Raw genomic sequence first — 27229 nt, forward strand, 5'->3', positions numbered from 1 at the left:
CTTTTCGAGAAGTTGGAGACCTGAAGCTCCGTGACGGGTCCTAGTTCGTTCAGCAAAGCCCCCCTCCCCCGGACCCCCGTTCCCGGGGGGCCCGCCTCTCTTCGGGGGTCCCGTGCCCCCTGGGGGCGGTGACTGCACGACGCTCGGAAGGCGAGAAACGGCTCCCTAAGCCGCTCGCTGGGTCCCTTTCTCCCCACAATGCACCGGGGCCAGCAGGAAGGCCGCTCCGACCCCTAATTTTCCCGCGAATTCAGTTCAAAGAGGCAGCCGGGCCCGCGGTCGGCAGCGCGCACGGGCCAACCAAGCCGCACCTCTTCGAGAAGCGCCTCCGCGTGACTGACGGGGGAATCCGCGGGCCAACGAGCTGGGCGGCCGGGCGGCGCGCGCTCCCGCCGGCCAATCAGAGCGCCGGGCGGGGGAAGTGGGCGGAGCGAGGCCAGGGTAGGGTGAGCGGCCTCCGAAGCGGAGCGGAGCTCTGAGGAGACACTTTTTTTTTTTTCCTCCCTCCTTCCCTCCTCTCCTCCTCCCTTCCCTTCCCCTCTCCTCCCCTCTCTCCTCCTTCCCCCCTCGGTCCGCCGGAGCCTGCTGGGGCGAGCGGTTGAGATCGCAGGCGGTCACTCTCCGGGGCCGCCCGGCGGGTAGCTGGCGGGGGGAGGAGGCAGGAACCGCGATGGCGCCTCAGAAGCACGGCGGTGGGGGAGGGGGCGGCTCGGGGCCCAGCGCGGGGTCCGGGGGCGGCAGCTTCGGGGGTTCGGCGGCGGCGGCGGCGGCCACGGCTTCGGGCGGCAAATCGGGCGGCGGGGGCTGTGGAGGCGGCGGCAGTTACTCGGCCTCCTCCTCCTCGTCGTCGGCGGCGGCGGCGGCTGCGGCGGGGGCGGCGGTGTTACCGGTGAAGAAGCCGAAAATGGAGCACGTCCAGGCTGACCACGAGCTTTTCCTCCAGGCCTTTGAGAGTGAGTGTGTGCGAGGCTTGGGGGGCGGATGCCTGGTGGTGGGGACCCTCGGGTGCCTCTCCCCCCGACCATCTCCCCGTCCCGCCTCTCTTAGGGGAGCCCACTTGGTTTGGGAGTGGAGGGAGCGATGGTGTGTGTGGGGGGGCTGTCCCCGCTCCTGGGATCGCGGCTCCGGGGACCCTCAAGTCTGGGGCCTCGGGGGAGGGAAGGAGGGGCTCTTGGGGTGGTGCCGTGGGGGTCCCCGAGGGGCTCGCCCGGGAGGGGCGGCTTGGGGGGGCAGGAGGTCGCCGCGAAACGCAGGGTGTAGTCGGGACCCTGGGACGAGTTCTTGCTTTCTTTCTGGCGTTCTTGGAAGTGCGGGGATTTCTGCGGTGGGTTTTTTTGGGGGGGTGGGGGACGAGGTTGAGCCGGCGGAGGGACGGGTGCGCTAGGGGCGAAGGGGATTGTCACCCGCCCGCCCGCTAACGTGGCCCCTTCTGATGCCTTTAAAAAGCTTGGGCGGCTACCCACCCATTTCCTGGGCACGTTAAACTGAGACAGTGGACAAACAACTTAGTTTGCTGGACGACGACCCTGGAATTCTGTCTCAATTCCAGGACGTTTTCTGCCGTCAGTTTCTGGTTCTGAGGTCTGTTTGGAAGGCAAAACTTGGATTTATATTGGGATAGGAGAGCAAGGTGCCTGAAAACAAACAATAGAACTTAGGAAAAAACAGGGACTGTAAATAATGTTAACGGCGCTTCAGTGAACGGTATCTCTTGGTGGCTTTCTCTAGCTTTTGTGTGAGGCTGGAAGAATGTCGGTGGTGGAGCTGAGTAGTCTTCAGAAAGTTGAATAAACTTGGCTCGACCACCGAATGTCTTCACGATTTCACCGTGGCGTCCGTGCAGGGCATGATGTCAGCTGTGCTAGCAGAGGCATAGCACGTTGTTTAATTCCTCTCCTCCGTTCTCTGGGCAGTGCTTCGGGAAATTCTGATTGGAATTTAATATAAGAAATTTTCGTTTTTGTTGGAACGAATATTGAACTTGCTTCAGGGAGATCCGTGTTATTTTGCTTGATAAACTTTCAAAAATCTGTAGAGGCTTTTTTGGGGAATAGGATGGAGGACTGCAGAGCAGTGAGGGCAGTAAACATTTTGTTTCTACCCTTTCTAAAACGCCTCGCCTCCTTTTAGTCTAATTGGAAACTAAAACTTACTGAAGATAAGGTGAAATTTTTGAAAGTTCCTTCTCAGCGTTCTGAGCAGACAAGCCCTGAAAGGGAGCTGTAACTGCTTGCCTGCCGAGTCCACCTCGGAGAACTCAGCTGTCATTCATTTATCTCAGAGCTAGATCTGGTCAGGAAACAACCTGGTTCTTCATTACTGATCCGAGTTCCTGGGGAGTTTAAAGGCATTAACGTGATTATTGTGTAGTATTCATAGTTCTTTCTGGTAATCCTTATTTTAAAAGAATCTTGATACTAACAGGTCTTAACCTACATCCTTTATAGTAAATTGTAACAAATTTTTATTTTAGGCATTAAAGAATATTTTTGGAATACATATTGAGATAATTATCTGAGGTAATTTTACATTGAACAAAAATACCTAAACATTTAAGATTAGAAGTATTCATGAAGAGTTTTAGCTGCAATTTAGATCTCAGATTTGTTTCATTCTTGACTGTTACCTGTATTAGGATGTCTGGAAAACAGCTTTACTCTGTTTTGGCCGGTTACTATACACATTTTTTAAATGACCAATTTAAAAGGGAGTTTTCATAATGTTTGGTGTCGGTGAGTAACTCTTGTTGAATCCAACTAGCTCTTTTTGACTTCTTTAAAAGAGGAGCTGTAGGTGGTTTAAACTAGTTAAATGGTTATAACTTGTTTTTCAGTGATGTACAGTAAAATAGCTACTTTGGAAAAGATTTAAGAAAAAGATTGTAAAGAGCCTCAAGTTTAAAATAAATATTTGTGACTTTGGTGAATGTATCCCATAGAGTGAATGTCTCTTGCACTTATTGTGGATATTAGCTTTCTGAATGTAAATATCTTGTACAAGGTCTTGATAATGTGTGCTAGGTTTAAATTGGTTATAACATGAACTGGATTGACAGTTTTTTGACAAGCTAAGTAATAAGTAAATTTAGTTAATGTTTTAATTCTTTTTCTTGTTACCTAGAACCAACACAGATCTATAGATTTCTCCGAACTCGGAATCTCATAGCGGTAAGTAGTTGATGACGTTTGTGGATCATGTTTTTTCTTATGTCACCCGTATTTAATTTTAACATTTTAAAACTTTTTTTATAGCCAATATTTTTGCACAGAACTCTTACTTACATGTCTCATCGAAACTCCAGAACAAACATCAAAAGGTACGTTTTTTTGAATCATCTCACACTGTTCTAACTATACAAGAAGTTTTGTTTAAATTGTTGCTTCTAATTAAGTGAAAGAGTGGTTGAATTGATTGTAAAGTGGTTTTTTTAAATTTATTAATTACATTGCATTATGTGACACAGTTTTATAGGTGTAAAGTGGTTTTTAATACTATCATTTTAAATCCTAATTTATTACTAGGTTTTTTGCTGCTCAGAATGATTTGATATGAAATGAAGTAATCATACTGGTTTTTTACTCTGTGCCACTATTCATTTTTAAGTTTGGTGGAAGTCCAGGATTTCAATATTTACACATGGGCTCAGGAGAACTTCCTTTGATACATAAAATTTAATAATTAGTTTTTGAGTAGTTGTTATATGTCTGACAGTAAAGGATTAGCTTCTATAATGATAGATTCACAAAATCCTATGTTTTTGGTGGTAGTCAGTCTTACTGAAGAGGAAATACCTTTGATAATAATAGGATGAATGTTCTTTTAAAAAACAAGATGTTGTAATCATCTGGCCTTAAGGTACAGTCTGTTTAATTCTGCTGTGTAACATTTAGCACTAACTGTTTGTAATATAGAATGCAAGTTTCTTATTCTACTTGCAAGATTATAAGTATTAAACATACCAACTGAACAAGTTTATGGAGAAAATTTCTGTTAAGCGTTTTGGTGTTAGAGTTTTGACTAATAAAACCATGAAGCCATTTCAGTAGACTCTAAAACTAAATTTGGGAGATAAAGAAAACCTCATGTTTTAATAGCCACATGTTAGGTGACTTTTGTAGCTAAATCTAGATGTATTTTGGAAGAATGAATTTGATTTTGCTTTTGGCACCCTTGTGAATCTAGAGACAGAGCACTGTGTTTGAGAGGTGAGAAATTGCTAAGCATCTAAAAGCTGGGAACGTGGTGATAATTGGGTAACACAATTGATATGTCACCTTTTTGTCTGGTGGAACCATTATTTAAACTATGCCAGAGGTTAGTAAACTTTTTCTGTGAAGGATTAGATAGTAAATAGTTAGGTTCTGTGTCCGGAACACAACTTCAAGGATATTAATGTGAACATTCGCTGTAAACAGAGAAAAAGTTACACATTTTTTATTAATAAAATTCAAAATACAATAGTGCGAAGTATGGTATTTTGTAGTATAAACCTACCATCAGGAAATGCAGAATTCTGTCCTTTTTGTGGGGTGGGGTGGAGAGTTTTGCATAATTGGGGTTCAGAATTAGTGTTCTCTGTTGTTCAGTTAGTTGGTAATTATCTATAAAAACTGTTCTTAGCTCACAGACTTACAAAAACAGGCTCCTGGTCCTGGTCCCAGCTTCCTGCTAACGGGCACCAAGGGATGTGCTAGCGGTGGCTCCCGTGGTTGGATGGGTCTCTTGCCTCTTTTTTTTTTAAGTATGGATCATCAAACTATTAATCAGGATGCTGGAGACTTTAAACCTAAAAATGATTAAATTGAAGTTTGAGGTTTGGTGGGTTGAAGTACACATTTCAAATTTAAATTTATTTCCTGTAATTTTTGTTGACTAGATTGTCTTGTTATGGAATGTGGTATTTACCGGTGTGTTGAGAGAATTTTAAAAGCTTGGGTAGTTTACAAAAAAAAATTGTCTACGGGGGATTTTTGACACAATTTATTAGCCAAGAAACCCTTAATTCTGTTGTTTTCACATAGAACTGCATAGGGGTATCTTAATTCTCTGTGACTGTATGTCCTCAGAATACTTAGTGATTTTAGAAGGTAGCATTTAGCTATGATTATGATCTTTGCTGAGATTGTTTTCGAATATTTTTTATCACAAGTATAGAAAAAACGGAATATCCATTGTTGGAATTAGCATGCTACTTCCTGTCAAATCATACTCTCAGTTGTATTATTAACTCTGTTATGTTAAACTCATCTTTTACTTTATGAATAGAAATATTAGAATTCTGTAGAATAACACTACTTCGACAGTGGAAGTAACGGGTGAGGAGGGCATTTTTTGTAAATCATTTTTTCTGAGTTTCATATAAGCTGTCTCTGAACCCTCCTGAGAAAATATTCTTGCATTTTGAAATATGTTCTTTTTGGTGAACTTCTGATAAGCATTTCCGTTGCGCTACTTCTCTAGATGTCAGAAATACCTGATCTTACGGGAAGAACTGCTTTTGTATAGTTGCTTCTATGGCTTCTTTTTCCTAAGGAAGGTGGTTGCCGGTATTTGTTCCCTGTTTCAATTCCTGCTCACTTCTGTATATAACTTTATGATGTTGGGAGAAAGTAACTTTGGTCCGTACAGTCTTAGTTTTTGTCCTACAGGCAGAATCTGCTCTTAATCATTACGTCAAGATAAAACATGCCATTCTTAAAAAAATTCCCAGTAACTTTATAGGCCTTCTTGATGGTAGCTTTCTGTATTTATACTGAACAGTTCTTTGTGAAAGTCTGAAAGGGTCATCTTCTCTCTTATCTCTGGAAATTGAAAATCTGTTGGGCCTGGCAGAGTAACCTAGCGACTGAAGTTCTCGGCTTGCATGTGTCAGGATCCCTTATGGGCACTGGTTCATGTCCTGGCTACTCCACTTCCCATCCAGCTGCCTGCTTGTGGCCTGGGGAAGTAGTCGACGATGGCCCAAAGCCCTGTGACCCTGCATCCACATGGGAGACCCGGAGGAGGCTCCTGGTTCCTGGCTATAGATTCGCTCAGCTCTGGCCGTTGCAGCCACTTGGGGAGTGAACTGGTAAATGAAAGATCGTTGTCTCTCCTCTCTGTGAATCTGATTTTCCAAAAAGAATGAATAAATCTTAAAAAAAATGTGTTGTCATCTTTCAGAAAATATTATGCTCTGTGAGATGCCGTGTTATGTTGAAATTTTCAATTACTCTAATGGCAATGATGGAAGCTTTGTTTTTAAAAGTTCTTTTGTTGATGGAGGTATTTTGCTATATTGAGCTTTCATTAACATTTCTCTGATAATTTTTGAGATTTTTTTTTTATTATTTAAAAAGCATAGTTACAGAGAGAGAAAGAGAGTCTTGCATCTGCTGGTTTACTCCCCAGATGGCTGCAAGGGTCAGAGCTGGGCTGGTCCGAAGCTGGGAGTCCGGAGTTTCTTCCTGGTCTCCCTCCTGGGTTCAGACTCCTAAGGACTTGGGCCATCTTTCCCTCATTTTCCAGGCACATTGCAGGGAGCCACATCAGAAAAGGAACAGCTGGTACTTAAAGCGACTCCCATGTGGGATGTTGACACCATAGGTAGAGACTTAACCCACCACACCACAGCGCCAGCTTCTGATAAGTTTTGTTATAGAAGTTGAGTATAATGTCCATTACTGAATAGTAAGTGAGCGTACTGGTCATTTATAGTGTCTGCATTCAAGCAATTTATGGTAATAAGTTGAGTGAAATATGTTAAGGTTTCAAGGTCCTCAATCTGAAGAGAGTAAGTCAATATGCAGAGAAACATTTCCAGTTAACAAATTGTATGGAGATCAGCTTAAAAATGAAGGCGATGCTTGTTTTGCAATCTGTAAATGTCTTTAACTGCTTTGGGAGATTATGCTTACCTGTTTCGTAGAAATTTTTTTTCCTTCTAAACTTGTGAAGCTAAAAACTGACATGGGACCAGGTATTTGGGCTAACAGTTAGGCCACTTGTTGGGACACACACATCCAATCTTGTATTGTTCAAGTTATGGCTCCTAGTCCTGATCTCAGCTTCCTGCTAACAGGCACCATGGGAAGCACTAATGGTGGCTCCAGTGGTTGGATGGGTCCCTGCCTTTGATGTGGGAGAGCTAGGTTGAGTCCCCAGCTGCTGGACATTTAGGGAATGAACCAAAAGATGGGCACCAACTCTTTCCGCCCCCCCAAAAAAGTGAATACATAATTATGATTTAAAAGATGTATTCCCTAGCTTCAAAACATTTTCATGATTTTTAAAACTACTCGTTAATATCACTTATTTAGCTTTTAGGCTTTGCTAGTTATCTCTGAGAATGTCTTAGGAAGTTCAGATGAATTTTTGTAGAATGTCCATTTTCTGTAACAGTAGTAGTACACATTTGTTAGAGTGCTTAACAGTAGTATGAATATTCCAAAATATACGTCATTTGCATTTGCTTGGCTCAGTTAAACAGATGCTTGACTATCTACCAAGAATAAAGCACTATGCCAAGCACTATATGGCTTTCCTTGAAGAAGAGCCATTACTGCCCTTCAGGAGCTTATAATCTAGTAAAAGAAATAAAGTATTTACACAAGTTTCACATGTAGAAGACTTAATGTCAAAATAAGTATAAACCAAGTGCCATGGGTAAGGAGAAATTGCTCTGCTTTGTGTATACTTACAGTAAGTTTTCTGAAAAAGCTAGTAATAGAGATGGAAATGAAAGCTTGTCTACTGTGTTATTACATGCACTATCTCATTGTTCTGGCTAACTATCCATAGTTACCTCACAAAAATAAACAAAATCAGATGTCCATGTTGCATTTTATACTCATGATCAAATATAACTTGTTTTTTCTCAGTTGAGAAGTGATTGTTTTGTTTATCTGTTTCTTTCAGGAAAACATTTAAAGTTGATGATATGTTATCAAAAGTAGAGAAAATGAAAGGAGAGCAAGAATCTCATAGGTAAGAAACCCGATCAGTTGTATTAAGTTATTTATAGGGAACAGGAAAAATTAGTGATTACTCTTCCAATGATCACTGAATTATTAAAAGGAGCTAAAAGAAACCTTACAGGTTAGCTGGCCCAAAGTCACACATAAGTTAGTAATTACCATAACATCCCTGTCAGAAAATACATAAGCTTTGATTGAATGCTTTCAGTGTTGGGGAACTCAGTGTTTTGTAAGCCAGTTGTGTTCATTATCGTTTATCTTACCAGTTTCTTACATTTTGAGTCTAAAGGTGAAACTTGTGCAGTTGATCTAGTCTTGCTGCTCCTCTGAGGAGCGACTCCCGGTTGTGGCGTTAGATCTCATCTCATGTGACTCAGTGTGATAGAAGCACATCTTTTTTTTCCCTGTCTTTTCTTCTCTCTGTTTAAATTCCTCAGGCGAAATAGTCATACTTTGTTTTATATTTGGAATGTATTTTTCACACAGTAACTTCAAAAATGTTTTTCACATGGGAAATTGACACTGGTCAGTCTACTCATTGTACATTTGCCCATGGATAGGCAGCACACATCTGTAAATATTCTGACTGGTCTCATGCTTGCTTACTCTAGCAGTGTGCTTCCATTGATTGATGTGTGAAGTAAAAAATATTGAATACTCTAGAGAAAAATGGAAACCTGGGTGATGCTTATTAATTCATTGATTACTTTTAGAGATAAATCAGAAGTAAAGGACTGCTCCATTTATCTTCTCATTATTTGATAACTGGTGAAAGACTTAATTTTCTACAGTCATTTGTAGTGTCTCTTGAATTTGGTGATTTTGTTACCTGAATTATAAAGTCACATTTTTTATTATAATCTTATTGAATGTATTACATGTATTCATAATATTATGAATATCTATTACAAAATAGATATTACATATCTAGAAAACCCTGGCTTACAGGTTATGGTAGCAAATTCTAGAAGTTGAAATCCTAAATCATTATCTGGTCTGTTGCTACTTAAGGAGGAGTACTCGCTAAGGTAAAATGGAGAATATTGTTTAGTGTTTACACATTCTTTTCTCCTGAGTACTCTGATCTTACGATTTCAGGATTCAAATGAGAAGGGAAAAGTAGCCAGGAAGAACATTTGATAATTTTGATCATCATTCATATTAAGTTTCTACATTCCTCACTGCTAAACCCTGCTACTGCTTCATTGTGATGTTATGTTTTAATAAGTATTGCCAAAATTTTCCTACCAGTGTGTTGTGGTCAGTTCTCTGAACGGTTTTTTCTCTGATAATTATTTTCCTTCTAAACTGATACATTCAACTAAAGAACTCAACAAACAGGATTACAGGGGGAGGATCGCAGTCTATACAAATAGTACTGTATAATTATGTAATTTTTTTAATTTCGAATTTTTTTAAGTTGCTGCTTTCAATTTTGTTTTCAGCTTTTTTCACAATAAATTCATTAAGTTGAATTCCATTCATGTAAAAAAAACAGAAAAAGATAAATGCTTAGAGACCTGTGTTTTGAGTGGCGGCCCCAGAGCCTATAAAGAATGATAAAACTCTTTGTTACTGCTGTAATCAAAGGACGACATAGCTGTTTGATATTTTTCATCCCTGAGTACTATGAACAGTTGTTAGAAAATCTCTTGATGGTGATTTGTGCTGGGTATCAGTAAATTCAATCTGAGAGAAAACATTGGTTAATGGGCTTTAGTATTTTGCTGAATTCCCCTGTGCTTGTGATTTACTTTTTTTTTTTTTGTTTTTGGATGATGGTGATAGCTGAGAAGGAGGCATGCCCGTGTTCGCCAATAAGTAGGAAAGGAAGGGTTGAGGAATAGGAGAAAGTGGATGAGACCCATTTCCAGTTTTCTTTTCCTTCTCCCTGTGTCTGGGGGAAAAGGGTTAGATAAGGGGGGAGGGTCACACCCAGCATCTTAAGCACATCAGCACTTGGGGGTGTCGGATGTCCACTCAGTGTTACCCTAGGGTTCCCAGTGTGGAGCATGTCCGGAGGGTACTGCTGAAGTGCATTTCTGTGGTTCTGAGATGCTGGTGATTTCGTTGCTCCAAGGACAAGGAAAGCATTCCAAGGTCCATTGGCTGACATAATCCACCTTAGAGTCTATTCACCCAGATATTTGCTGTCGAAACTTGGGAGAGTTGTCCAATTTTTTTTTAAAGATTTATTTGTTTATTGGAAAGTCAGATATACAGAGAGGAAAGATCTTCCGTCTGATGATTCACTCCCCAAGTGAGCACAACGGCCGATGCTAGGCCAATCCGAAGCCAGGATCCAGGCACTTCTTCCAGGTATCCCACACAGGTGCAGGATCCCAAAGCTATGGGTTGTCCTTGACTGCTTTCCCAGGCCACAAGCAGGGAGCTGGATGGGAAGTGGAGCCACCGGGATTAGAACCGGCACCCATATGGGAACCCAGGGCATTCAAGGCGAGGACTTTAGCCTTTTTGCCACGCCGCCGCGCCCATCTCCATTTTCATTCATGAAGTTTGAATCTCCAGTATAATCAATCGCTATTGGAGTTGATATTGTTTCGCACTTCCCATATCTGTATATATTTTAAGATTTATTTATTTTTATTGGGAAGGCAAATTTGCAAAGAGAATGAGAGACAGAAACTCCTCAGATGACTGCATGGTCAGAGCTGAGCCCAGCAGAAGCCAGGCGCTTCTTCCTGTTCTCCTGTGTGTATGGAGTGAGGGAAGCAAGTATTTGGGAATCTTACACTGCTTTCCCATGTGCATTTTCAGAGAGTTGGATCACAAGTGGAGCAGCCAGCACTTGAACTGATGTTTATATGGGATGCTAACCCTGTGGGCAACAGCTTAAAGTACTATGATACTAACCTGTTTGTTTTTCTAAAGATTATTTTTATTTGAATGGCAAAGAACTTTTTTTTAAGATTTATATATTTTTATTGCGAAGTCAGATATATAGGTAGAGGAGGAGAGATAGAAATATCTTCTGTCTGATGATTCACTCCCCAAGTAACCACAGTGGCCAGTGCTGTGCCAATCGGAGGCCAGGAGCTCTTCAGGTTTCCCACACGGGTGCAGGGTCCCAAGGCTTTGGGCCATCCTAGACTGCTTTCCCAGGCCACAAGCAGGGAGCTGGATGGGAAGTGGAACTGCCGGGATTAGCACTGGCACCCAAATGGGATCCTGGCGCTTTCAAGGCGAGGACTTTAGCTGCTAGGCCATGCCACCAGGCCCCAAAGATTTTTTAAAATCAGAATGTGGCTCCTACATTTTTTTTCTGTTTTTTTCATTGATTTGAATGATCTAGTGACAGAGGAAAGAAGGGGAGTTTTGATTTGCTGGTTCGTTCTTCAGATGTTTCTAGCATCTGGGGCTGGACCAGACTGAGTCAGTAAGCTGGAAATCCACTATATGGTGAAGACTCCCCTGGGGCTGAAGCTGCCTAGTCTATGAGCTGTCATCTTGTGCTCTCCTAGGTGTTTTATCAGGGAGAAGAATCAGAAGCAGTGTAGTCAGGTTGAAGTGACATTATGATTTGAGATGTTCGCCTTTGAAGCAACAGATGAAACTGCTGTACCACAATGCTGTCCCCGTAAATTTCATATGCCTCCTCCTAAATGTACCTGTCACTTGTCGCTGAGAGTGTCGAGCTATTAACATCTATAAAATAGCAAAGCTGTGAAATGTTCCTTGTATAATCTTGGATTTTTTATTAACTTCTTTATTTTTTGTACAGTACTTTTGGAAGGTGACATATATGTGGAATAAGCACATACTGTCTCATTCAACTTTTTGTTCTAACCACTAGAGTGTTTAATTGTGTGTCCAAAAGAGCACCAGTTAACTTCCAACTCCCTCTGCTTCCAGTCTGGTTCCCCGCTAATGTTCCTGGGAAAGCAATGAAATGTACAAGTGCTTAGATCCCTGCCTCTGCTTGAGAGGCTGGATGGAGTTCGGGGCTTCTGGTTGCAGCCTGTCGCAACGCTGGTCCATTGCAGTCATTTGGGAGAGTGGACCAGTGGGTGATGAATCTGTTTCTCTCTGTTTCTTCCTCTTTGTAATTCTGCCTTTAGCAAAGAAAAAAAAATTATTTGAAAAGCAAAATTTCAGAGAGTTAGACAGGTCTTCCATCTAATGATTTACTGCCAAAGTGGCTGCAGTGGCCGGAGCTGAGTTGATCTTAAGCCAAGAGTTTCCTCCAGGTCTCTGGGTACAAGAGTCCATAGACCTGTGGCCATTTTCTGCTGCTTTCCCAGGTCTTTAGCAGGGAGCTTGATCAGAAATGGAGCAGCTGGGACACGAATCAGAGTCCATATGGGATGCTGGCACCACAGGCAGAGGCGCAGGGCACTGTTCCGTAGCACCAGTGCCCATCTGCCTTTCAAATAAAAAAATATTTTTTCCATATGAGAAAAAGTAATGAGAATGACAAAATGTTATATGTAGATGCTTATGAACAAAAGAAGTGATTGTTACAGTGTGAGATGATTGAAGTAAGAATCTTGGGTAAAGAGAGAGTAGTTTGCTGGCTCCTTATTTTATGCAGGCCTCACAATCTTGGCAGAGACAGTATCCTTGTTTTATACATTACTAAAGTCACAGTTAACTCAAATCACTATTCAAACTTGAATTTTTTGTTTGTTTGCATTACACCTTCTTCCATTTTCTTGCAAGCCTGTAACTCCATCCATGCAGGTCTCCTGCTGGTTACAGGGCCCAAGCACTCTTGCTATCTTGTGCCTTTCATGCACACTGGCAGAGCGGCAGAAAACGAGCCAGTGCTCTGATCTGGGCTGCTGGTGTTGTGCTTGGTGTCTTTACCTACTGAACCAGGACAATGGCGCCTCTGTTTTTCTATATAAGGCTTTAATGGTGCTAATAAATGGAAGTCATATTATAGATAGCAATTAGACAGGACATTCACTGTTTGGGAGCTCATTCCAAATTTCCAGTTGGAGAAATAGTTATAATATGGTGTATGGAGAGATTAACCTGGCCTTAGAGTTTAATTGAATGAGCTAAGAATTTGATAGATCGATTGTGACTAATGGGTAATGTTCTAGTATGTGGAAGTCACAGTGTATTCCTCTTTTTTTTTTTTAATAGACTTATTTATTTTTATTGGAAAGGCAGATACACAGAGAGGAGGAAAGACAGGAAGATCTTCCATCCTATGGTTCACTCCCCAAGTGGTCGCAACAGCCAGAGCTAAGCCAATCCGGAGCCTGGAGCTTCCTCCGAGTCCCCCATGTGGGTGCAGGGTCCCAAGGCTTTGGGCTATCCTTGACTGCTTTCCCAGGCCACAAGCAGGGCGCTGGATGGGAAGTGGGGCTGCTGGGATTAGAACCAGCACCCATATGTGATCCCTGCAAGTGCAAGGCGAGGATTTTAACCACTATGCTATCGCGCGCGGGCTCAGTATTCCTCTTTTAGTTATGTTTGATCTCTTTTTAAGATTTATTTGAAAGACAGTTACAGGACAGGATCTGGGGAGACAGATCTTAGATCTGCTGGTTCACTCCTGAAAATAGCTGCAATGTCCAGGGCTGGACCATGCTGAAGCCTGAAGCCTGGAACTCCACCTACCTCTCCTACGTAGGTGTCAAAGCCCCAGGAAGACTTGGGCCATCTTCCAGTTTCCTGGGTGCATTAATAGGGAACCTGGATCAAAAATGTAGCAGTTGGAAATTCGTTGCATGCTTGTATGGGATGCCAGGTTTGCAGGTAGTGGTTTAACTTGCTGTGCCATAATGCTAGCCTTAGTTATGTTGTAGAGTTTAGCTAATTCTGCTTTATAAGGAGAAATTCAAGGAACTGTTTTTATAGGAAAATATTAGTTTTTCTGTCTTAAAGGTTTGTTTGAATGGGAAACAGATCTGTTTTCCATCAACTGGCTCATTCTCCAAGCTTCCAGAAGCCAGGAGCTAGTAATTCCCGTTCACATCTCCAGGAACCCAGATTCTTGGGTCAACATCTGCTTGCCAGGAACATTAGCAGAAAGCTGGAATGGGAACACAGTAGCAGCATTCCAAACCAGATACTTAAGTGAAAGATGTAGGCATCGCAAGTAGTGGCCTGATCCTCTGTGCCACCATGCCCGTCCCTCCCCTTGAGCTCCACTTTGCCTTTCCATGGGATACTTCCCTAAGTAAACAGAGGCCTTTGAAGTATCTCATTCATCTGCTGTTTCTGTTAGAAGTCATGAAATCCTGGGGAAATACGTAACTGCAGTCTTTTTATATGTGCTCATTTCAAGTTTTTACTTACTTATTTTTGTTGTTACTCCTCTGATGATAAAAACGGCTAAATTGTCATTATCATGTAAGAAGATGAACCGGTGGTTGTTGGACTAAGTGATTGAAATGTCTATATTTCCCATCATTATGTATGAGCTTGATCTGGTTCCTCAGCCAAACTGCCTGCTTCTGCAGACCCTAGGGGCAGCAGTGATGGCTCTAGTCACCCTTTTGGGACCTGGACTGGCTTCACACGTGCTGGGTTCAGTCTCCTCCTGCAGTTGCACACATTTGAGGGAGTAAACCCTGTATAGGAACTCTGTGTCCGTCCGTCCGTCTGTCTCCATTTCAGTTCCTATCAAATATATGGGTCATTCAGTAGTTCTTGAAAGACTTACATGCTCTTCACTGACATTGCCCTCTAGCTGCTGTTTATTTTCAGTAGTAAAATTTTTTTAAAAGATTTATTTAATTTTATTAGAAAGTCAGATATACAGAGAAGAGGAGAGACTTAGAACAAGATCTTCTGTCCATTGATTCATTCCCCCAGAGCTGTACTGATCCTAAGCCAGGAGCCCAGAGCTTCTTCTGTGTCTCCCACGCAGATGCAAGGTCCCAAGGCTTTTGGGTATCCTTGATTTCCCAGGCCACAAGCAGGGAGCTGGATGGGAAGCAGGGCAGGCAAGATTAGAACCGGTACCTATGGGGGATCCCAGCGAGTGCAAGGTGAGGTTTCACTAGTAAATTTCTTGAGTAAGGTGTCAGTTCAGTTTGTCTTTCTCTACCATCTATAGCCCTCTGTAATGTAGTTGACATCCTACCAAAGAAACTGGTTTGAAAGTGTGAGAGGCTCCTGAGCAGCAAATACTATTGTTATCTTTTACAACTAAAGGATCCAAAAGGTTGTTGCTATTTGTTTATTTTATCCAATTCTGATATTTTTTCCATGACTGTTGCTATCATTCAAAACAAAGGAATAACTAGTCCATGCTTTTCCGTAGTTTCTAAGGCTCAAAGTGGAAATGATATGTTTAAGTAATAGATTACAGGTTTGTTGTAGACTGGTAATTGTATATTTTACTCCTAGATGAAGTATATAGTAAGGTTCTATAGCTTTAAAATACTCAAACATTTGTATGTAGAATCAGGTACCAGTATGAAAATTTCATTTTATTTTTTAAGATTTATTTATTTTTTTATTGGAAAGTCAGATGTACAGAGAGGAGATCTTCCACCTGCTGGTTCATTCCCCAAGGGACCTCAGTGGCTGTCGCTGGGCTTTTCTGAAGCCAGGATCCCATAGCCTCTTCCAGGTCTCCCACGCAGGGTCCCAAGGCTTTGGGCTGTCCTACACTGCTTTCCCAGGCCACAACCAGGGCTGCTGGGATTAAAACTGGCGATCATGTGGGATCCTGGTGCTTGCAAGGTGAGGACTTTAGTGCTGGGCTATTGTGCCAGTCCCCAAAATTTTATTTTGCATGTGGGAAGAAGAAACCTACTTTATAGTTAGTTTTAAGTGTGTAATCATTTGAGATGTGATACTGCCAGGGAAATCATGGAGTTATAAACTTGTGTAACAGTTAAGAATAAGTTGGGCCCGGCGCGGTGGCGCAAGTGGTTAAAGGTCCTCGCCTTGCACGCCCGGGATCCCATATGGGCGCCGGTTCTAATCCCGGCAGCCCCGCTTCCCTTCCAGCTCCCTGCCTGTGGCCTGGGAAAGCAGTCGAGGACAGCCCAAAGCTTTGGGACCCTGCACCCGCGTGGGAGACCCGGAAGAGGCTCCTGGCTTCGGATCGGCATAGTATCGGCCCGTTGCGCTTACTTGGGGAGTGAATCATCGGACGGAAGACCTTCCTCTCTGTCTCTCCTCTCTGTATATCCGCCTTTCCAATGAAAAAATAATAAAAATAAATCTTTAAAAAAAAAAAAAACAGTTAAGAATAAGTTAATTGAGCTTTGATGTGAATGTTAAACTTTAGATTATTTATTGCAGAGTACTAAACTAATGTATCTTCTTGTTTGTTTTATATAGCTTATCAGCTCATTTGCAGCTAACATTTACTGGTTTCTTCCACAAAAATGGTATGTACTCAAAAGCATGTATTTCCACCTCATTAACAGGAAAGTGCCATTCTGAATGTTAAAAAAATTTTTCTGAATAGGTTATAGAATTATACTTAATGAAAAATGCCAAATTTTTAAAATAAAATTTAAAAATATAAAGACTAATGATGAAACTTTTGATTAATTGGCTTGTAACTGGTATAGGTGAAGAATCTGCTGAACACAACCATATCTTAGAAACAGTACATCAACCGACGCAGCTGTCGTCAGTGAGCTAAATCGGCTTGTCTTAAAGAAAATTACACAATGGGTTACCTTATTTCAGTAGAAATTGAAAGCCTACTTGGGAAAATGCAGTGATGCAGAATTTTTTTAGATGCATGCCAGGTTGACTTTAGTGGGTTGTTAAGTAGCAAACAGTAAGAACTTAAACAATAAAATGATTATATTAATTTGATAACTGATCAAGTTATCAAGAGTATCAGCTGGGGAGGGAGAAAAAGAAGAGATCCTCCTAATGGTGTACCCAGCATTGGCCAGAAAAGCCACCTCCGGGCCAGGCTGAAGCCATGAGTCTTTAACTCCATCTTGGTCTCCTACTTGGGTGATGGGGCCATCTCTTACTGCTTTTCTAGTGCTTTTTGCAAGAAGCTGAATCAGAAATTAAGTTGTTCAATCACAAGTTCAGCCCCTGGTGAAGTGTGGTTTTTGTTTGTTTTTAATTTATTTTTTTCGACATCTAAATAGATTGATTGGAAAGACAGTTACAGGGAGAGACAGATCTTTCATCTGCTGGCTAACTCTCAAAATGACTACAATGGTTGGAGCTGGACAAGTCCAAATCAAGGAACCTGAAGTTTTTCCAGGTCTCCCATTTGGATGCAGGGGCAAAAAGTACTTGGGACATCTTCTGCTTTTCCAGGCACATTAACAGAGAGCTTGTTTGGAAGTGGAACAGCTGGGACACAAACCAGTGCCCATACGGGATCCTGACGCAGGAGAGGATTTAGCCACCAGGCCCAAAATGAAACTTCTGTAGTAGCAACTAATTCATTTTGGATGTCCCTTTTAATTTTTCTAATAGATTCTTGCAGAAGCAAGATAAAGATCATTACTTTGTGGTTTTCTCTAGAATTTGCTGTCATTCATAATTTGTGCCTGGAATTTTTCTTTTTAGATTAATTGATTGATTTAGAAAAGGCTACAGTGAAAATAAGAGATATTTGTTTCATTTGCTGTTTCATTGCCCAGATGTTTACAAGGCCATGCGGTGCCAGGCCCAAAGCTAGGCGCTTCATCCCAGTGCCCTACATGGGCAGCAGGAGTCCAGACCTCAGGGCTGTCTTCCAGTGCTTTTCCCAGGCTGTTAGCAGAGAGTGCAGATCAAAGGTGGAATAGGCAAGACGTGAACCCAGCACCTGTGCGGTTGTCTGCTTTACCCACTATAACTTTACCCACTATACCACCACAGCACCGGCCCCAAGCCAAGAAAATTAAGCTGTATTTGTTACAAATCACTTATTTATTGGGTTTATTTTTACTTATTTGAGAGTCAGAGTTACAGAGGCAGCCCGGGCGACAGAATTTTGGATCTATGGGTTCACTGCCTTTAGACTTAAACCAACAACCAGAGCTGGGCCTGTCTGAAGCCTGAAACCCTGATCTTTTTCTGAGTCTTTCCTCATGGGTTCGGGGGCCCCTACACTGTTGCCCTTCTCTACTGCTTTCCTCAGCATATAAACAGGGAGCTGGATTGGAAATTGAGCAGCTGGGATACCAATCACCATCCATACATGCTGCTGGTGTCACAAGTAGGAAGGCTTGGGATGCTGCACTCCAAGGCTGGACCCTTAAAATCAGATTTTATTTTAAAGATTCACTTATTTGTTATTGGAAAGGTGGGTATACAGAGAGGAGGAGAGACAGAGGGGAAGACCTTCCGTCTGAGGGTTCACTCCCCAAGTGGTCGCAAAGGCTGGAGCTGAGCCATTCCGAAGCCAGGAGCTTCTTCCAGGTCTCCCGCATGGGTGCAGGATCCCAAAGCTTTGGGCCGTCCTCGACTGCTTTCCCAGGCCACAGGCAGGGCGCTGGATGGGAAGTGGAGGTGCCGGGATTAGAACCAGTACCAGTATGGGATCCCGGGCGTGTTCAAGGCGAGGACCTTAACCACTATACTATTGTGCCGGCCTTAAAATCAGATATGATAGCAGTTTGTTTTTTATTATACCTATTAAACTCTCAAATCAAGTCATTATTAAATGCTTTTGAGTATAAACTCATTGAGCCTTTTTACTTAAAAAAATAAATCATGGTACGTAAGAAGGTAATTACATTTGTCTTGGTCCCAAAAATAATTCCATTTTACTTTTTAAAGTACTGTCGTATAAGGCTTTTGAATAGATTGCTGCAGGTTTATACTAACTTTGGGGAAAACGTATAAACTTCTGATTAGTCTTAAAATGATACATGATTATTATTTGAAATGACCACATTTCTGTGTAAAATGATGAGGTATTCATTTTCTATTTAGATAAACCGTCACAAAACTCAGAAAATGAACAAAATTCTGTTACTCTGGAAGTTCTGCTTGTGAAAGTTTGCCACAAAAAAAGAAAGGTAATGTATAAAATGTTGGTGGGTTAAATGGATTAGTTTTCTTAATTGGACATGTATGTTCAGGTGGAGCAGCCAGGATTCAGACTACTGCCTGTATGGGTTGATGGCGGTGCAGGCGAAGGCTTAGTCTACTTTGCCACAGTGCTGGCCCCTAAAACCAACTTTTAAATTTAAAGGCTGAAATCATATGATGGGTGAAGTGGGAAACTGTAAACTATTTTGCCAGACTTCCTTACATTTTTCTAGTCCCATTGGGTAACTTAATTTTAAGGTGGTAAATATTTTAGAGAAGGGTTCACTAGGGTTTTGTTATGCTTTCAGACAGTAAATTTCTCTTGTCAGCTTTATTAATCAGCAGCTGATAAGTATTGCATAACTAATACATTGCCTCACATTTTTTTAATGATTAAATTTCTTCACCATAGAAACAGGTACCATGATGGCTAAGGGTTTCTTGTTGCTGATATTTTTCCAGGATTATAATAAAGTAATGAGAGCCTTGAAACCTGCTTGATAACTGACAGGGGCTGGACTACAGCAGTGGAAGGCAGCAGTGTAACTTTACATTAAAAAGTGTATTAATGTTGCCAAATGCCATTCCTCCCTCCCAGCTGACTGCCATATTCTTTTTGAAATGATATGAAAGAAAAGTTTTTCCAGATACAAATATGAGTGCAAATTAACTATTTTCTATGTGTTTCAAAAAAAGGGTAAAAGTGTTTTGTTTTGTTTTTTAGTGGTAGATGAGACAGAATTTCAATTCATACATTTGCAGAGTAGAAATTGATTTGAAATCATTACAGATTTTACAAAGCACTAGTATTCTAAGAATACTTGTTAGGTGTCCTGCATGTTTCAATTTTTCCACTATGCTTTTTTTTTTTTTTTAAGATTTATTTATTTTTATTTGAAAGTCAGATACACAGAGAGGAGAGAGACAGAGAGGAAGATCTTCCATCCAACAATTGACGCCCCAAGTGTCTGCGACAGCCAGAGTTAAGCCAGTCCGAAGCCAGGAGCCTGGAACTTCCTCCAGGTCTCCCACACGGGTGCAGGATCCCAAGGGTTTGGGCCGTCCTCGACTGCTTTCCCAGGCCACAGGCAGGGAGCTGGATGGGAAGTGGAGCTTCCAGGATTAGAACTGGCTCCCATATGGGATCCTGGTGCGTTCAAAGCGAGGACTTTAGCCCTTAGGCCACAGTGCTAGGCACCCCCACTGTCCTTTTCGATGTAACTTGGTAGACACAATGACAAAATATTACCAACAGTGATGAAAATTTCTTCTGTTAAATGACACTTAACTAAATGAATATATCCTTGCCTAATGTCCACCATGGAGTTGTTACAGCTATCTTTTCTTCATTTCTAATGGTTTCCATCACTTACTGTTAAAACAGCATTATAATGTAAGGAAAATCATGAGGGTAGATGAGTAAATTATGGCTTTATTTACATGCTTCTATTTTAAAATTTGCATCAGCTAAATACTAGAGATATTATGCCATTGTTTTCCTTTTATTGGAGAAATCCTCAATTTATATAAATATATTATAATTCAATATTTTTGTCTATTTTCAGAATTATTAGAAGTCTAACATGTTATTTAATAATCATGACCTATACCTGTTTCTTATTGGTATGATTATAAACTATTGTGATTCTTTTACTTTTTTTCTAAGTGAATGTATATAATATTTACCTTTGCAGGATGTGAGTTGTCCTATAAGGCAAGTTCCCACAGGTAAAAAGCAGGTGCCTTTGAATCCTGACCTCAATCAAACAAAACCTGGAAATTTCCCATCCCTTGCAGTTTCCAGTAATGAATTTGAACCTAGTAACAGCCATATGGTGAAGTCTTACTCATTGCTGTTTAGAGTGACTCGTCCAGGAAGAAGAGAGTTTAATGGAATGATAAATGGAGAGACCAATGAAAATATTGGTAAATAAAAAAAATTTTTTTTTTGCCTGTTTTTATTTAGTTTTGAAATAAATAGCATGACAGACAAGCAAAGCTTCAGTGTTGTCACTGTGGAGCCAGAGATTGCATCTGGGCCTGTCCCATGATCTCTGGGTGCAAGTGTTTGAACCAACACCTCCTGTTTGCTGGGGGCACGTTAGCAGGAAGCTTCCTCGGATTCTAGGTAGTGTGCTTGAAGTCACACTCCGAAGTAGGATATGAACATCCTGTCTAGGCCAAACCACTGCTATAGAACTGGTCAATTTTTTCAGTTACTTCACTACATTTTATCATTAGGAAGGTAGTCAGTGAAAATGATTCTTGATATTTTTCATGATATTTATAGTTGTGTATGAAGTATTTGAATTATTTTAAAATCTTAACCTTTCAAAGCTAGAAGGGCTGCTGTTATCAGTCTGGAAAACTATGAAGTGAAATTTTTCAAATAAAAAATGCTATAGTGAACGCCTATCTTCTCACCACTTCAATTACACATGAATTTTATTATGCTTGGCACATAAGCGTTCCTTCTACCCATCCCTCTGGTCTCACAACAATTCTGGTTTCTTGAGATCATGATTTGACCTTGACCAGCATGTATGTGCTGGGGTTGTAAAGATGGTTAAAACATATAGTGGTGTAGGGAGGAAGATGTGAAATACATTGCAGCAAGATGATAAGGATTATTCTAAAAGTGTATGTGAAGTTCAGTGGAAAAACACGGAATCTTTTGAGTTCTTGAGAAGAAACCATGAGTGAGAGTGAGGAGGAAGTTGCCATTAAAGATGACTCCCAACAGACATTAGCATTTGCAGAGATTGTAGGTTGATGTCAGTGACTATCAGAAGTAAGGATGTGTACACATGGTAAAAATGCAAAGTTGTCTTATAAACATTATATTGCACCTTTGGTGTAATGTATACCTCATTTGGGATAAATAATAGCATGTTTTATGTTATGCAACTGTATGTCAAATGATCTGGGTTTTTTTTAATATTTAATTTATGTGATATGTTAAACTCAGATGTTAATGAAGAACCTCCAGCCAGAAGAAAACGAAATCGTGAAGATGGGGAAAAGACGTTTGTTGCTCAAATGACAGTATTTGATAAAAACAGGTAATCCTAATGGACAAGTGAGACTACCATAATATTGTGTTATTTCCATTCTGAAGTAGAATATAGTATGGTGATACTGTTTCCTTGCCTTGAATCTCTTTTATACAAATGACAAAACAAATTTGATTTGCAAATACAAAATTGTTCTGTTGCTGAAAAACAGCACAGATAAGAAAATAAATAATAAAATCTTAGAAAGTGGCTCTGACCAAAGTAAAAATAAAATAGTTTTAAATTGATTTTTAGTGTCTGATCCCATTAATATGAAAAGATAAATGTAATTTTAAAAGGCCACAGGAAAACAGAGTAATCATTAAAGACTACAGTAACAAGTTTACCAAAAGGAGGGATATATAGTTTTTAAACTACTAAAAGGATCACACCTCTGAATATAAAATATGCTAAGATGTCACCTTTTCACTAATCAGGTTGACAAGTGTGAAAAAATACTGGTGAAAAAATGGTCAGCTCTCGGGGGAAGGCCTCAGGTGTCATGGATAGAGTATATTAACTATATTTTTAAGATTTATTCATTTATTTTGAAGCTTAGAGAGAGTCTCCAGCCACTCTCTCTGTTCCTAGATATGGCTACAGTGGCCCGTGCTGGAGCCGACTGGAGCCAGGAGCTTCATCTTGGTTGCTCGTGTGTGCCAGGAGCCCAGGCACTTGGCATTTTACACTGATTGCCTTTCCCAGGTACACTAGCAGGGAGCTGGATCAGAAGTGTTTCAGTCAGGGCTGGGGCTGGTGCCGTGTTTTGCCACATTACTTGCTGCACCGCAATAGCAGCCGCAGGAGTATGTTGAGAGTAGCTGTCAAGCAGACAACTGTGTTGCCACATAAATGTACATGACCTCTTGTTTAAATAAATAAGCTTTTTAAAGATAGTTTAACAACTATGCTGAAGTACTTTTCCTTTTTGAGGATCGTTCTGTAAATGACTTTAGTGGCGTAGGTGGAGGCAGCAGGTGTGGGTGCTGGCATCCAGCCTTGGGCTGTGTTCCCTCCTGCTTCCCATGCTGTGCCCTAGCAGGAGGTCTGAATTGGAAGCAGAGCCGGGGTTTGAACCTTGGCGTTCAGTGTGCGGTGTATGTATCCTAGCGTTTTTTCTTTTTAATTTTAAATTAGACCTGGTTGCTCCTGTAATTAAATTCAAGTAGTACAACATACAGAAAAGACAAAAAATTCTTAAGTCTCAAAATTATTTAGTGCTAAGGTCCGTGTCTCACATAATAGATTCACTTCCTAGATTTGGCTGATCATTGTGATTTGTGTGGGGGGGATTTAAAAATGTTCATATGTTTGAAAGACAGATTTACGGAGGGGAGATAGAGAAAATATCTTCTGTTCACTGGTTCACTCCCCAAATGGCCACAGCAACTGGAGCAGGGCTGGTGCAAAGTCCGCAGCTTATTCTGGGTCTCCCATGTTGATGCACACCTAAATCAGTTGTCAGGAGCATTAAAGAAGCCATGTCAGATCTTGAGAATAGTGCCTGGCACATAGTATGCATTCGGCTGTTGTTAGCTGTTAAAATGTAGTAGATTTTGTTTAAGGCTGAAGAGAGAAGCCAAACTCTCGATATATAGTTTATTATAGGCATGGTAGGAAAATTGGGTTTAGAATAGTAGTTACAAGTGTTCAAGGGTAGGGAGAAACAAACTACATATATACACACATAAACTGTTCATATATGTTAAAACAATACTGTATTATGTCATAATTTAAATCATTTATTGATCACCTGCCAGAGTCCAGCTGCAGCTGAGTTCTGAACTCGAGAAAGATGCATTGGAGTAGGCATAAAGAGGAAAGAAATGGGACCACTATGATTTCATGATCATAATGGACAATGCAATAAAGCTGTCCCCTTTATTTATACAGAAGCAGTCATAATTTCTGGCACAGACTTTTTATGTCATGGTCAAGTGGGTGTTCCCAAGGATAATTCTGTAATTTGTTTTGTCTTAAAGCTCTCAATAGAAGTTCACAGTAGATGGTGCATATCAATCAGTAGTAGATTCCTAGTACAGTCCTCATTCTACAACTTAATCTTGAATCAGTTGAGGGAGGAAGTGTATCACAGGAGGAGGGCATAGCAGAGACAGAGCACAAATTGTAAAAGGTTATCATTAACTTCAACTTCCAAGCTCATATTGATAGTAAAAACCAACTCTGCAGCTGCAAATAATGCCGGAATAGATCACAGACTTAGCAGGGTGGTCGGGTGTCCATGCAAAGGGAGGTGGGACTGCTTGCAGGTGGTTGCAGAGACATCCGCTGGGCCCTTGCCTACGGAGGAACAGTTCTCTGCACATCTTCCTCCACACCCATTGCAGACTCCAGCAGTCACCTGGATGTACAAGCGGCACCCAAGATCCTGCTCTTAGCAGCTCTGATCATATTTATAATGATCAGTTAGTTTACTGGTCAAATGTGACCAAAAAAAAAAAATCTAACTTAAACGTTTATATTAATTAAGAATATCAGGTGTACATCTCAGTGATTCCCTGAGGCACTATCACTATCACTATCCTGTCTTTCAAAGTGTAAAATCTGCTTACCTGCTTTAAAAGGTTTAAAACTTGGGAGATCTTTGAAAACCTTAAGTGTATGATACTTGACTATTTAAAAGTTATGTCGAGCCCGGCACCATGGCCTAGCAGCTGAAATCTACCTTCAACACACCAGGATCCCATATGGGCCCTGATTCTAATCCCAGCAACTCCACTTCCCATCCAAATCCCTGCTTGTGGCCTGGAAAAGCAGTCAAGGATGGCCCAAAGCCTTGGGACCCTGCACCCACGTGGGGGACTCGGAGGAAGCTCCTGGCTCCGGATTGGTGGAGCACTGGCCATAGCGGTCACCTGGGGAGTGAATCAACAGACGGAAGATCTTCCTCACTTTCCTTCTCTATATTTCTGACTTTGCAATAAAAATAACTAAATCTTAGAAGTTATGTCTGAATTGTTGCAGTAATAAAATAATTGTGTATGTAAATAGTTACAAGTGTACCTTATTAGCATTGGTTTTGTCAGGTCTGGAGTATGGATATATTTTAAATCTCATTGAATATACATTTAATAAATGCTTTTTAGTGTAGACCTTAAGTTGTAGATTGTATGCTTAAACAGTAATACACAGGTTACTCTAAGGTGTATCTGTTTGTCTAACAGGCGCTTACAGCTTTTAGATGGGGAATATGAAGTAGCCATGCAGGAAATGGAAGAATGTCCAATAAGCAAGAAAAGAGCAACATGGGAGACTATTCTTGATGGGAAGGTATGGACGCATAAGTACTGTGAGCACCTGGTAGCTAGGAACTTCTATTTCTGAACTCCTTTTTCTTCCCAAATACAAATTCATGTTGGAAATAAAGTCCTTCATTTTTGGAACTTTGAGAAACACAAGTAAAATGACATAGTATTTAATGGAAAGGCATTGCTCTTCAAGCTAGACGGCCCGATTCAAATCTTTGCTCTTATTTGAATGACTTTGGTGAAATTCCTGTCTGTGTCTCAGTTTTTCTCATCTGCAAGGTAAGGGATGAAATTGGTGCAGTAAGTGAGTGAGTTAATAAAATTTATAGCTTAGGTAGCACTGTACCTGACATACAATAAGTGCTCAATAAATGTTAACTGCTGTATTAAATCACTGATACAACAGCAAGTAACAGATGACAGCATAAATTTGCAAGAAATATACAGAGTTTAATATAGCTTATTTAAAATACTTTCTACATGATAAGATAAATGGATATACCTATGTTTCTTGAATAGGCAGCCTCAAAGTACAAGTGTCTTTTCTAAATTCATCAGTGTATTATCATAAGCGAAAACTAAAAATAATATTATTGGAAATGTATTCTGAAAACCTTTATTTACCACGTATGATTGCACATACAGTAAGCATAAAATAAACCACAAATGATATACTATGGTTCTTGATGCATAGTCCTGAAATAATATGTATGCTTGGAATTCAGTGTATGATAAAGGTTGTGATTAATTTTGTATGGGAGAGCTTAACAGTTACAACAGATTGTAGCCCTCTGGCTTTTTTTGTATATTTTATTTTATTGGTTTATTTGTTTTAAATTTTAACATTCTGGAGATAAATTTGTACATAATAAGTTCCAGAAGGCTCGTAAACATAAACATAAAAAGTAGCACTCCTTTTAATAGACTTGGACCGAGAAAGGCCCTTCGAAGGATGATACAAGTCAGAAAACTTAAAAATGACTGGTAAAACTTTATTACATCTTTACTTTGAAAAATGTAGAATAAAAAATAGAAATTGTATAGTTGGAATAAAACAATATAATGAACTCATTATACTATGAATTTATAAGGAAGTAAGAACAAGATAAACAGTCTAGAAAAAATGAATAAAGGATGGATGAAACAGTCATCTAAAATTTTGTGGCCATCTCTGTGTTTATTATTTTTGTTAAGATTTATTTTACTTATTTGAAAGGCACAATTAGATAGGGAGAGACAGATCCCCCACCTGCTGCTTCACTCCCCAAATGGCTGCAACAGCCAGACTGAAGCTGAAACCTTCATCTGGGTCTCCCATGTGCAGACCAAGCTCCAAACACTTGGACCATCTTTGTGCTGCTTCCCATATGTGCAGGCTGGTTCTGAAGTGGACGGAGCTGACATGAACCACTGCTGTGATGGGATGCTGACGCCAGTGTTAGCCCCCTAATTTATTTGTTTTTACGAAAATTATTATACGTTAATACACATTGCTTTGGAAGTCTTTCGGTAAAATAAATTCCTAGACAGACTTGCTATATTAAACCATGTTATATGATTATAGTTTCACTTCATTCTAAATTTATGAAAGTGTGCATGCACATTTACATTTTTGTTTTGATTTAGTTTTTTTTTTTTTTTTAATTGGAAAGTCAGATTTACAGAGAAGAGAGAGAGGAAGGTCTTCTTCTGTGCCCTGGTTCACTACCCAAGGGGCCGCACTGGCCAGACCTAATCCAGTCCAAAGCCAAAACCCAAGGAGCTTCTTCTGGGTCTCCCACAAGGGTGCAGGGTCCCAAGGCTTTGGGCCGTCCTCAACTGCTCCTCCAGGCCACAAGCAGGGAGCTGGATGGGAAGTGGAGCTGCCAGGACAGCAGCAGGAGGGAGCCCATGTGGGATCCCAGTATATGCATAGCAAGGACACACTGTGCTGATTGTTCAGTTCACAAATGGCTGCTACATTGGAACAGTCTGGTCCTAAGTTAGGAGCATAGAATTCCATTTGGAGCTCCCATGT

General features: G+C 40.8%; 1 protein-coding gene across 2 annotated transcripts in view; it reads left to right on the plus strand.

Annotated features, from left to right (window-relative positions):
- The first annotated feature begins 465 nt into the window (after window positions 1-465).
- SUZ12 (SUZ12 polycomb repressive complex 2 subunit) overlaps window positions 466-27229 on the plus strand; it is a 39631-nt gene continuing 12867 nt past the window's right edge. Inside the window, exons 1-9 of one of the 2 annotated variants that reach the window (XM_041000231.1) lie at window positions 466-953; window positions 3121-3167; window positions 3252-3316; window positions 7897-7965; window positions 16230-16279; window positions 18792-18877; window positions 20585-20816; window positions 21859-21952; window positions 25129-25234. In XM_041000231.1, coding sequence (XP_040856165.1) covers window positions 671-953; window positions 3121-3167; window positions 3252-3316; window positions 7897-7965; window positions 16230-16279; window positions 18792-18877; window positions 20585-20816; window positions 21859-21952; window positions 25129-25234 — 1032 coding nt within the window. In that variant the 5' untranslated portion in view covers window positions 466-670. The remainder of the gene's footprint in view (window positions 954-3120; window positions 3168-3251; window positions 3317-7896; window positions 7966-16229; window positions 16280-18791; window positions 18878-20584; window positions 20817-21858; window positions 21953-25128; window positions 25235-27229) is intronic. The other variant, XM_041000232.1, reaches the window with a different exon arrangement.

The sequence above is a fragment of the Ochotona curzoniae genome, unplaced genomic scaffold (genome assembly GCF_017591425.1).
Source record: "Ochotona curzoniae isolate NIBS_2020 unplaced genomic scaffold, NIBS_Ocur_1.0 scaffold_2453, whole genome shotgun sequence".
Taxonomy (NCBI): domain Eukaryota; kingdom Metazoa; phylum Chordata; class Mammalia; order Lagomorpha; family Ochotonidae; genus Ochotona; species Ochotona curzoniae.